The sequence below is a fragment of the Gekko japonicus genome, unplaced genomic scaffold (assembly GCF_001447785.1).
Source record: "Gekko japonicus isolate JY-2015 unplaced genomic scaffold, Gekko_japonicus_V1.1 scaffold4988, whole genome shotgun sequence".
NCBI classification, from domain to species: Eukaryota; Metazoa; Chordata; class Lepidosauria; order Squamata; family Gekkonidae; genus Gekko; species Gekko japonicus.
The window spans coordinates 22,794-35,959 of record NW_015165988.1 but is presented as its reverse complement, the minus strand read 5'-3'; the positions used below and the strand labels follow the sequence as shown (position 1 = coordinate 35,959).

The following is a 13,166-nucleotide window of genomic DNA, read 5'->3' as shown; positions in this document are numbered from 1 at the left end:
AAGGTTTATTCAGGTACAAGCTCTCCCTCCTCTGTGAGGACAGAGCTGCACGTTCCCCCCCCCCAATAGCTAGCAATCCAAAACAGTCCAGTGGAGCCTGAGCGGTGGGTGTTGCCTTCTGACACACTTCTGGTGATGTCAGGGGGTGTGGCATATGCAAATAAGTTATGCTAATGACCTCCGTCACCTCTTTTTTTACGAAATGACCCCTGCTGAGGAATACAAAGCAGTTTGTGGCAGAAAGTGCCCTCAAGTCACCGCTGACTTATGGCGACCCCTCAAGGGGCTTTCAGGGCAAGAGACGTTCAGCATCACGGGCCTGGTATCCCTTGGTGGTCCCCCATCCAAATACTAGCCAGGGCTGGCCCTGCTTGGTATGGCCCATTAAAGGGTTTGGGACAGTGGGTTGGACTTTTCCACCACAGGTACCAAAAGGCCTCAGAATAGCCCTTTAGAAATGCCTTAGCTGCGATGAGAACTCTTTCATTCAAACAACATCACACATGATCTTTTTTTTCCATGTGAAAAAGTTTTTTGCTTTATCTAGCCCAGAACTGTTTATTGTAACTGGCAGGAGTCCAGGCGGCGCGATTCCTCGAGCCCCTTAGAGTGGAGATGCCAGTCGCTGCAAAACTGGGACCTTCCGCGGGCAAAACCTTTGTGCTCAGCTGCGGGGGCCCGTTCCAAAACAGCGCCTTGTGCAGGAACACGAAGATCGACCTCACCCCGAGAGGAATCCTCAACCTCTCTAGGCCTGGTCTCAACCACAAAGGCTGGCGGCCGCTCGCCACAGGCTCCGAGAAGGCCGCCTTTCCTAACTCAGCTGTCTGATCGTTTTAAACCGGAAATGGAAAGGACAGAATCTGGATTCCTCGACATGTCCCGTAACACTGAGGAAGGAGAACAAGGCAGTGAGCGTGTGAATAACCCTCAGGTGGCACAGAAGGACAACCTCAGCTCAGAGAGCAGGGCTATTTTTGGGCAGGAACGCACAGGAACGGAGTTCCGGCTGGCTCCCAAGTTGGCCATGCCCAGCAGGAACTCATTAGCATAATAGGCCACACCCAACAGCAGAAACTCATTAGGATTGGCTACATTAGGGGTGTGGCCTAACATGCAAAGGAGTCCCTGCAACAAAAAAAGGCCCTGGGTTTTGACAACAAACAAGGTAAACAGAATAACAAGCAAAAGGTGGGTGTGGCTGGATGACCACACTTCTGGCAACACGGGGCTGCGGCCTAATATGCTAATGAGCTGTGGTGTCAGGGTGTGGCCTGGTATGCTAATGAATTTCAGCTGTTGGGTGTGGCCTATTATGCTAATTAGTTCCTGCTGGGCTTTTTCTACAAAAAAAGCCCTGTCAGAGAGAATCTCTGTCATTCTTCCGTAGTTGGTGGTCATACAGTCCACCCTCCAACACATCCATTTTCTCCAGGGGAACTGATCTCTGTAGCCTGGAGATGAGCTGTAGTTCTAGGGGATCCCCAGGTCCCACCTGGAGGCTGGGATCCCTAGACCAAAGTACCATAGCCTCACTTTAGTCATTTTAGCCTCTAGGGAGACTTCAGGCTTGAGTTGATCTAGAACCCACTTAGGGTTGCCAGCTCCGGGTTGGAAAATACCTGGAGACTTTGGGGGTGGATCCGGGAGAGGGTGGGGTTTGGGGAGGGGAGGGGCCCCAGCATGGTACAATGCCACAGAGTCCACCCTCCAAAGCAGCCGTTTACTCCAGGGAGATCGGCTGGAGATCAGTTGTAAAAGCAGGAGATCTCCAGGTCCCTCCTAGAGGCTGGCAACCCTAAACCCACTTATTTGTCTTTTTGGCGGTATCCACCATGGAGCTTCAATGCAACTAAATGTCTGCCTTTTACTTTGTGTGTGAGAGCAACATCCAGCTCTACCACAGAATTCCGTGGATACCTCAGTGTGTCACTATGTAGGCATACCGGTAAATATTAAAACGATTTTTGCCTCACCCTTCTAACATAGCTCAGTACAGCTTGCAACTACTACGCATAACCAGAAACCAGACATGCAAGGATAGAGCTGGAAATCGCCTTCACACATTCAGCAGATGTCCCAGTGCAATTTGTGAGCCACGCTTCTCAGAGTCTTTTTTTGACCCTGCAAATATCTCACTTGGTGGCAGTCAGTAAATTCTGCTGAGGAACCAGCCCACTGCTTATAAGCCTGCCTGAAACTCTTCCAGAACTCCCTCGGATACTCTCTTACCTTTGAAGACTCTGGTGGCCCAGCGGGCCTGGAGCTCAGCTATGGGCATAATGGCTCCCAAAGGCTGGAGGAGACCAATGATGGCCAGTGTGGATCTTTCTAGGTGCGGTGGGAAGACGAACTTATAAAGCGGAACCTGGTTGTTCCTGACATTAATGATGCTGTCATCGATGAAGGGGAAGGAGAAGTTGTATCCCGTAGCGAAGATCACGACGTCGATGTTTTCCTCATGGCTGCCGTCTTCAAAAATCACTCCTCTCTCAGTGAACTCCCTCACATTTGGCTTCATCAACACCCTGCCAGAAATGATCGCATTGGGGAGGTCATCTGCTGCAATGGGATACCTGCTGAGGAACCTGCAAGATGAAGACAAAACAAAGATTTCCGATCCTCTTGCCCGGCCAGGCTTATGAGGACTTCAGTTCTGGCGCTCTTGAGAGAGGTCGTTGGATCTGGAGATTCCCACCCATCTTTCCCACCCGTGTCCCAGCCTTCTGACTCCGTCTTCAGAAAAGCTGTCTAAATTTGGTTTCGTTTCCACACCTCAACAGTGCTAGCATACTTTTGCACGTCCACATATGTTTATCACCTTCTCGTGGCGGTGCCACTGTCATTGCGCCTCCCCCACTGCTTTAAAAGAATCTTCTCCAAACAACGTTTAAACAAGGATAGAGAAAGATGGTGTCACAGCAGCACGAAACTGATTTAAAAATGCAAATGCAGATTTGACCCTTGTTTGAATGTTGTTTGGAGAAGATTCTTTTAAAGCAGTGCAGAGGTGCAATGACAGTGGAACCGCCCCAAAGGACGATAAACACATGTGGACGTGCAAAAGTATGCCAGCACTCTTGAGGTGTGAAAACGACACCAAATGTAGACAGCTTTTTTGAAGACGGAGTCAAAAGGCTGGGACACCGGTGGGAAAGGCAAATGCAGATTCGGCCAAGTGTCTCAGTTGCTGGCAGTCACTAAACTCTCAGAGCATTTTCAGACAATCCGAATATTTTTGGACAATAATCACACCTTCTTTAAGGCAAATATTCTGTCACAGTTTATAGTTCAAGAGGAAAATCCTACACAAATTAAGAAGCAGATGGCAGCCAATTTAGTCCAAAGTAGGAGACAGACTGAATAAAGTAACTTAAGAAACAGTGAGATAATCTGTGGGATCATGGATTCAGAAAGAACATTCAAGACTAATTTGATGCCTTCTGAGGACCTTTGGAGGCACCAAGTGATATCTTAAAATAGAGAAAGCCAGCTCCAGAGGGTGGGATATCAGCCTGATTAGACTGTTTGCCTGTGCTTGAAGACTTCTGAGCAGATTCAAACATTTTCTTTATCTCCCCAACAACACAGAGTGGAATACTGAGTACAGAATTTGGTTTAATTGGAGAAGCATGCATATAGGTTACGCCTGTAAATATCAGCTTATGTGGGCAAAGCCTAGTAAAATCTCAGAAGTCAGAGTTGTCGCTGAATAAAATCCCAGTAATCAAAGTTGAAGTTTTGACAGGAGCATTAAAAAACCCCAAATGATTAAAATTACAAAAACTGCAGAATACTTTATGTAAAATGAGATAAAATAGGAGGAGGAGAAGGAGAGGTGGTTTTATACCCTGCCCTTCACTACCCTAAGGAGTCACAAAGTGGCTTACAAACACCTTCCCTTCCTCTCCCCACAACAGACACCCGGTGAGGTATGTGGGGCTGAGAGAGCTCTGAGAGAACTCTGACTGGCCCAAGGTCACCCAGCTGGCTGCATGTGGAGAAGTGGAGAATCAAACCTGGTTCTCCAGATTAGAGTCCTTCACCATTATACCACAGCTGGACAGTTTACATAGGTTGTGGAATTCATCTTCGCATAGAATTTGGATTTCTTTGGCATAGAATTCTGTGTATTAATACATGAGCTAGAACATTTTTTTACAATTCAGGAAGGAGCTGTCTCGTTTCATTGAATTTTTCTCATTTTGCTCTTTAAAATCCTCTTTTTTGAATTTCACTTGCACATTCCTTCCCCTCCCCAAATCTCTAAAAACTCAGAAATCTGAGTCTTACCTGTGCTGAGGTTTTATACCATAATTCTCGTGGTTAAACCTGGTATTCAGTTTTCTCTCACCCCACAGGTTCACCAAAGCTACGGGAAGAGTTTGGCGAAGGAGGGTTTTGAATCGCGTAAAATGCACTACATCCAAGGGGTACCCATTGTCAGAGACCCGATTTACCACCCAGGTGCCAGTCCTGGTGCTCAGAAAGATCTGCAAGGAGGAGAAAGGAGCAAATTAAGGAGGAAATCCCCCCTGACTGATGCTGCAAGCCAAGGGTGGTCAGTCCAACCTGTGAGATATAATCAGTGGGGAGCAACTTTCTACTTATCTTCCTTCTTCGATTCAAATGTTTGCATGTTTTGGGCTCTGACACCACAGACAGAACTTCCATATCGCCTTAGACTTCAAAGTGGAATCAGTTAACATAATAATTAAGGTCTGATCAATACATGCAGCAAAATGAATCGGAAATGAGGACTGTAGCATTTCAGATTGCAAACAGGAGATCAAATTTTCAAACATTGCCCAACACAAAAACTACCTGCAAGAAGAAAGCTAGATTGGCAGGGACAGAAAATTTATCCCTGATGTGCTAGTTTTCCATTTCCAGAGAGTTGTTTTTATACAGCATCCCTCTCACTTGCAATTTCCTGCATAAGATTTTGCCTTATCTCCACCCCTGCTCCACCGGGCACCCCCTTGTTCCAACCACAGGACTAATATTTTGGAAATCAAAAGCTGGCAATGCTAGCTAGGTGCAATACCTTGCCATGTGTCTCTTTCCATTCTCTTTTCAAAATCAAAACCAACATCCAAAACAGAAGCAGGGGACGGACTACTTAACCTTTCCCCACTGGCTGTTCGTCCTTTCAAAATCAGCCCCTGAGATGCAGTCCAGTTACCTGAAAGCCTGCCGCTCTTAACCACTACACCGTGCTGGCTCTCTGGTGCACAGATTTGGTTAATACATTCTCTTGTGTAGTTTTTCAGCTAAAAATCATACAAAGATCATGTACATGTATAAGGAGAAAAGCAGCTTGGGAAAGGTGCCAGTGAGTAGATTATAAACGGCCAAATGGTGGGAAGGGAAACTTCCCTGCCCTCTGCTATTTTTCTACCTAACCTGGAAGCTGCCACAGAATTTTGCTGAGCTGGGAATTACCTCGTTGAATGCCAGAGTCACTGTCAGAATTCTATCCTATCGGAGAAAATGTTTAGAACGACCCCAGGGTTCTCTGGGAGGGGTTAAGTTTTAGTTTGCACCTGAAAGCCTCCAAGAGATTAGGTGACCAGTTGGCCTCAATTCAATTGAATTCAATTGGCCAAGGTGCAATAATAAAGCATAATAGATATTGCTTCTATGCTGGAGTAGACACATGGAAAGACTGTAGACTGTGCTTCTATTATGCTTTATTATTGCACCTTGGCCAATTGATTTATATTATACTTGCTGTTATACTTATTTGATTTATATTATACTTGCTGTTATGCTTATTTGATCATTATATACTTGCTTATTTGCTTGTGCATTCAGTTTCTGTCAGTGGTGTTTTCTTTTTTGCTTCTTGTATGGTACCTGGAGGTTGGCAACTCTACCTCTGAGTGTTTTTTGGTAGGATGACAATTATTCATGCTTGGGGGGGTATACAATTATGTATTTTATTGCTCCAGTGCTATATCACCTCTTCTTGTATATCGCCTTGAATCTCTTTCAAGAAAGACTAAGAAGTAATAAATAAATAACCACAGTGTGCCATTTGCCCCCAGGGGCCCACTGAATAAGGCGGCACTTCGCTTTGAATAAGCAGACAAAGGGTCAGGTCACTAAGCCCCATTAAAAGCAACACACTTGTGCAACTAACTTAGACCAGTGGGACGAATTGTAGCCGGATCAGGGCCCCAAATCCAGCAACCACGTCCAGCATCATTACCCATTTTGAGAACACAAAGTAAATGTGTGGTCACCTGCTTAGTGATATGGCTGAGGTCCACAGAGATGTCTGCTCCCGAATTTCCTAAGCCGATCACCAGAATCCTCTGGTCCCGGAATTCTTCGGGATGTTTATATTCCCGGCTGTGAATAATTTTCCCCTTAAACTTCTTGACCCCTGTGAAAACGGTGAGAAGGAAAGCACAAATAAAAGCAGTAAAGGTCAGCAGGGGTACAGAGCTTGAGACGGTGCCCAAAGGGGGATCGCTATGGACATCGTAATGGCTCATGCTCCATAAGCACACAAAACTGTCTTATACAGAATCAGACCACTAGCCTAGCGAGGTCAGTCTTATATCCCTGTCCCTGACCAGCAGTGTCCATCCAGGTATAAAGGTTTCACATCACCTGAACCCAGGCCCTTAGCCAGGATTTTGTGGCTTGTGGGGCAATTTTTTTCCTAGTGGGGCTGAAGTTCTCAGTGCAGAAAGAAAAGCCATTTAGCCAGTAGGAAGCTGTCACCAGGATAGATCTCTAAATATCAAGCAGTCAACCACTTTAGATGACCATAGAGTTTTTGGCCAAATGCTAGAGTGTCCCTCCCCCATGACGTGCCTAGCATGATGACATCACTTCTGGGTGACATCATTGTGGGGCGCGCACAAGAAGATCCAGAAGAGCAGCCTGGAGTCCCCCGCTGGCAGAAGGTGGGGACCTGGGAACCCTAATCTGGACCCTCCTATGTGCCATCTAGAGGCAGGGATTCATTCACAAGACTGAGACCAGCTCTGCAAAGGCAGTTCTTCTGCCCTCGGTCTCCCATTTCCCGTGGTTGTACGGCTCAGTCCCCCACTATTTACTGCACGGCTCCATTTTGACCTGCATCTCTCCCTGATTTCCCTGATCCTTATTTTTTAGGATCAAGAAGACATGGAGGAAATCAGGGGGAGACGTGGGTCTAAATGCGGCTGCACAGCAAATAGTGGGAAATTGAGCAGTACAACTGCGGGGGAACGGCAGACTGAGGCAGAACAACTGCTTTTGTGGAATTAGTCTGAATGTTCCTTCAAACAAACAGCAAATCCCTACACACAGACAATGACCATCAGGGAGAACCTTAGGCTTGAACCCTGACATCTAATATTGACTATGAATGGGTGTGTCCCCCCCCCCCATGGAAGATCATTCAACCGTGAGCCCCACCTGTTGTCTGTAGGATGAATGCTGCCTACTTTTCAGGTGCAGCTTTAGTCTCTCCCGATATTGTTTTGCATCCCACCATCATTGAAGACAGATCTCTGGCAATGTTTGATTTCTGATCAAGGCCACTCTGTGCTTTCTTTTTCATTCCCACCCCCTCCTCCATATATGTGCATGTGCTAGATCCTACCTTATTGTCCTGCAATCTGTACACAACACCATTTACCCAGTGCAACCATGTTTTAATGAGTGGATAGCCTAGTGCACACTTACTTGGGAATAAGTGTTGCTAAAATCAGTGGAGCCTGCTTCTGAGTAAACATGCATAGGATTGGGACCCCCAACTCTACTTCAAAGAGCAGACACAGTTATAATACTAATTGGTCCTCATAACAGTGTGTTAAATTTTTATATTACAGTGAAGGAAGGAAGCTTCCTATCTCTACCCACCTAACAATTTAGCTGTGGGGTCATTCTTACCTCCCCGCCCCCTTTTAGAAGTTCATTAGGGATTTGATATTCCAAAGCCCGATCTAGACTTTTGCAAGACTATGGGGCCTCTGTCACACACACTTCCTGTATATATCATGCACATTTCCTGTCATTATAGGCGAAGCAGGCTAGCTCTCTACATTAAATAAATTTAATAGTGGAACAGAACAGATGTCAAATGGTCTCCACAGAATCCTGAAGCCCTTTCCAATGTTGTAACCAAGGCTCCCTCTAAGCCATGGAGTTGTAAACAAAAATTCTAATTTGTGAGCTCCTGGCATTCAAGTTGTGAGTGAGCGATTTGGCTACTGCCTAAATTAGTTTGCTCTGGAGCCCCATCCCTTCCTGAGCGGAGACAAAAATGCGTGAGCCGGAGGCTAAAAAATTGTGAGCTGGCTCACGCTCACTCAGCTTAGAGGGGACACTGGTTGTAATCCACTTACCAGGAAATGAGTCCAGAGGAAAATAAGGGTACACATGATGGCCGGTACAGACCATAATAGCATCGAAGATGGTGGACTCCCGCTTCCCATACATTTCTGTTACAACCTCCCATTGGCCGGTGGTGGGGAAATCTGGCCTTTTCCTTATCTGACAGACACAGGCCTGGAAGACAGGGATTTGGATTTAGGGCAGGTTTCACAGTGATCATTGCACAGGACTGAAGCGTATTGTTTGTTTATTTATTTATTCATTTATTATTACTTAATTTATTTATTTATTCCATTTGTATCCCGCCCTCCCCGTGAACAGGCTCAGGGCGGATTACATTAGTCGGTAAAAGGTACCATAAAATCCACATAAAACAATTTAAAACAACCAGATAATCATAAAGTGCTAGTAAGAGTAATCATTCCATCATTAATTGAGATGGCGTGCTATATGATGTAACAGCAGTCAATTTCCAACTCCGTGGTCTTCTGGCATCACACGATGGTATGGCTCGATCTAATTCAAGCAAGGTCACAGAAAGACAGGTAAGGGAGGAGTGCCATTCCACAGAGTTGCCAGCCCCCAGGTGGGGTCTGGAGATCTGGGAATGACAATGGTTCTACTGATAACAGAGATCACTTCCCCTGATGAAAATGGCAACTCTGGACTCTATGGCATTATACCCAGCTGAAGTCTATTGTAGTCAGCAGCCTAGCAGGTTGGAGACCAGCATTTTATTTTAGTGCATTTATACCTCACTTTTCTCCCCAATGGGGACCCAAAGTGGTTTACAACACTCTGCCCTTCTCCACTTTTATCCTCATAACCAGGGCTATTTTTGGGCAGCAATGCACAGGAACGGAGTTCCGGCTGGCTCCCAAGTTGGCCACACCCAGCAGGAACTCATTAGCATAATAGGCCACACCCAACAGCAGAAACTCATTAGGATTGGCTACATTAGGGGTGTGTGGCCTAACATGCAAAGGAGTTCCTGCGACAAAAAAGCCCTGGGTTTGGACAACAAACAAGGTAAACAGAATAAGCAGCAAAAGGTGGGTGTGGCTGGATGACCACACTTCTGGTAACATGGGGGTGTGGCCTAATGTGCCAATGAGCTGTTCTGTCAGGGGTGTGGCCTAATATGCTAATGAGTTTCTGGTGTTGGGTGTGGCCTATTATGCTAATGAGTTCCTGCTGGGCTTTTTCTACAAAAAAAGCCCTGATGACAACTAATCTCCAGATGATAGAAATCAGTTTCCTGGGAAAACATAGCATTTTGGATGGGGTAGCAGAGGGACTTCATAAGAGTATAACACCATAGAGTCCACTTTCCAACGTGGCCGTTTTCTTCAGGTGAAGTGGTCTCTGTCGCCTGGAGATCAGATGTAATAGCAGATCTCCAGCTACCACCTGGAGGTTGGCAAGCCTCCAACCTATGTCGTTAATGCATTTAGCAAGCACTGTGGCCATTTCTCATGGAAACAATCTTCAAATCCACTAGCGCTTGCTAAATGAATGAATTACACAGGAATTTCAACGCTACCCACTCTGATAAAGTTGGAAAGCGAAACGAGACAGATGTGCACGCAATGTTCCCTCTACGCTGTGGAGTCTTGTGAGCAAAAATTCTACTTTCTGAGCTACTGGCTCTGGGTTTTTTGGCAAAACTCTATGGCAGGAGCTAATTCCACCATAGAGTTTTGCCCAAAGACCAGAACATCCCCCCGGACGTGCCAACATCACTTCTGGATCATGTAGGCATGGGATGTTAATTTCCGGCATTCCTCCTCTCCACTACCCGTAAGTGTACCCCACATCCCCTGCCAGCTGCTCCGATGGACCTGGCAACTCTAACATAAACATTTAGGAATAATCTTTTTCCTGACAATCCCCAGATGCTCTGTCTTTGAGAACTGCCGTCACCGCCCCCTTACAACCACCACTTTTCCACCTAATGTAGGGACTGAGTTCCTGATGCGTATACTGGCCAATAAGACTTGTCCTTGTTCTGCAAGCATTACTGCATTTCTGGCTGGGAGATCCGGGTTTGATTCCCACCCCTCCACATGCAGCTGTTGGTGTGACCTTGGGTCAATCACAAGTTGTCTCAGAGGTGTTCTCTCAGGAGCAGTCCTCGAAAGAGCTCTCTCAGCCCTACCTACCTCACAGGGTGTCTGCTGTGGGGAGGGGGAGGGAAAAGAGATTGTTAGCTGCTCTGAGGCTCCGAGTGAAGGGTGGGGTACAAATCCAATCTCCTCCTCCTCCTCCTCCTCCTCTTCTCCAACCTCCTAGTGGGGCCTGAAGTTCTCCTGGAATTACAACTCCTCTCCAGACTACAGAGATCAGTTCCCTTGGAGAAAATAATGGCAGTGGTGGATGGTGAACTCTATGGTTTACCACAGAGTCTAGAAGAAATAGAAGTCCTCCAGTGACCTCACAACCCTGCTGGGCTCCCTCCTTCCCCGGAGGCTGCACTCCCTCAGCTGGCACCACCCCCAGATCTCCAGGAATTTCCCAAGCTGCAGCTGGAAACCTTACTGGTGGCCCCTGGAAACCCCTCTCCCTCCCTCGTGTCTAGGGCCTCCCTTCTTACCTTGAACTGTATGTATTCGAGCAAATTGAAGTGTTTGGCATACATCCGGAAGTACTCCATCACTTTGCTGTGGTGCATGTAGTTTGGGAAATCCTTGGGGATGGGGAAATCGCTGTAACTCATCATCTCCTTGGACGTGTTGATGGTCAGAGATTTGTAAATGCTTGCTTGGCCATTGATATCACACTCCTACAAGAAATTGCCAAAGAGCAGGTCACGGGCAATAGTTTTTGTACCAGTTCCCCAAACGAGGACCTGAGACAACAGCATGTGGGTTATAACCAGTTTATTACATTGAATTTCCTAGATTAGTGTGAGATGCTGCTAACAAGCCAGCTGCCTTGGATACCAGTTTAAAAGAGGTTTATTGTATTTAAAGTATTTAATGTGCATAATAAATATAATAGCCCCAAATTTTGGGGCTAAAAAGCTGTATTTAAGGCACAAAGAGACATAGTTAAGATCACAGATCTTCTGCTTCCTAATATTTTTAAAAACTTGTCTTTTAAATGCTAACAGTGTCATGGATAGCTCATTTTCATTAAAGAGTTAAAGGATTAAATACTATATCTCTCGTCCCTGTATGACCCCAATCCAAACTAGAGGTGAATCTTCCTTCCTTCCTTCCTTCCTTCCTTCCTTCCTTCCTTCCTTCCTTCCTTCCTCCCTCCCGAGATCCATGATCTCTGTTTGTCTGTTTGAGTTGTAAAAGGACACTAACAACTGCCTTCCTTCCTTCCTTCCTTCCTTCCTTCCTTCCTTCCTTCCCTCCCTCCTTCCTTCCTTCCTCCCTCCCTCCCTCCCTCCCTCCCGAGATCCATGATCTCTGTTTGTCTGTTTGAGTTGTAAAAGGACACTAACAACTGAACCAGCACAATATTATGCGCACCAGAACTTTGACCAGGTGGCCTTTTTTCTGTCTCCTGAAACACATTCAACAGACCGGTGTGGGCAAAACACAGAACCCAGCATTCTTCCTTGAATGGACCAGTGCTGCAGAGTATTCTTGCCAAGGCAAATTCAAGCTCACAGCTTTACTTACCTGGAACTTCCAAAGCCCGCCAATGTCTTCACTCCTCTCAAAACACGTTGGCTGAAGGCCCTCATCCAAGCAGCATTTAAGGGCAGTGAGACCACTGGCTCCAGCTCCTATGACGGCAACTGTCTTTGCCATGCCGGCCTACATTAAGTAAGGGGACATTTACATTTTCTTCAGCCACTGGGCAAATGAATACATGGTGCTTGGGGGGTCAACAGTGGGAGGGCTTCTAATGTCCTGGCCCCACTGGTGGACCTCCTGATGGCACTGGTATTTCTGGCCACTGTGTGACACAGAGTGTTGGGCCTTTGGCCTGATCCAACGTTGGCGTCTCTTATGTTCTTATGAATAAATTCATTAGTGGCATTACACAGGATTCAGCCATTGCCAGTGTATATGGAATGAAGAGTTCTTTCCGTAAGATCCACATGGGAGTTTAAAATGAAGGTAAGTTTCATTCCGCCTATCAAGAGTTAAAATTCTGCATGGTGACAAAAGCGGTGTGTACAACCAATATGATTCAAAGAGTACATCCTGGGTAGAACTGGTTGTGAAAACCTGATGGCGCCGTCCTGCCCCATATCCTGACATCTGGAAGAACTGCTGCCTTCCTAAGGGCCATCCAAGCAAGAGACACCCTCCCCTTATGCATGCTAAACGTACACTTTTTTCCATTTCATCAGTCCTGATTGGATTAATGAATGTCCTTCAAAAGAAGAAGAGATTGGATTTATACCCCAAACTTCACTACCTGAAGGAGCCTCAGAGCAGCTGGTAGCCAAATTGCTATATTTCTTTATTAAAAGGTTTGGGAATTATGATATTAATGTGCAATTGGCATAGCTATAGGATCATGGCCTTTATATACCAGAGTCCCACTTTATTCAAGTCCTGGGAATAGATGCAGAGACTAGGTCTTTGAAAATCACTAGTTTCTTTTACTAAAGGAATATTCACACACAGACAAATATAAAATCAAGCAAAACACATAATACATAACTAGGAAATTAAGGTAGAAAAGTATAGAGATGTTTGCATTAGCAGGTATTTCGTTGAGGGGTGATACGTACGTGTCCAGATGCAGTGAGTAGAATCGGCAGCGAAAAATAGAATGACACTAAGGGAAAGGATCGTGTTCTGACCAGCAGAGCCACATGGAGAGTTCCAAACAGCGCTAGGATAGAACCTGTGAGGCAG

At 46.0% G+C, this 13,166-nt stretch overlaps 1 protein-coding gene across 1 annotated transcript in view; it reads right to left on the bottom strand.

Annotated features, from left to right (window-relative positions):
* LOC107110688 (dimethylaniline monooxygenase [N-oxide-forming] 2-like) overlaps positions 1–12,116 on the bottom strand; it is a 16,105-nt gene extending 3,989 nt beyond the window's left edge. The window contains 6 exon segments of the mRNA XM_015411488.1: positions 2,233–2,588; positions 4,294–4,493; positions 6,249–6,391; positions 8,349–8,511; positions 10,931–11,119; positions 11,973–12,116. Coding sequence (XP_015266974.1) covers positions 2,233–2,588; positions 4,294–4,493; positions 6,249–6,391; positions 8,349–8,511; positions 10,931–11,119; positions 11,973–12,116 — 1,195 coding nt within the window.
* Positions 12,117–13,166: the final 1,050 nt, after the last annotated feature.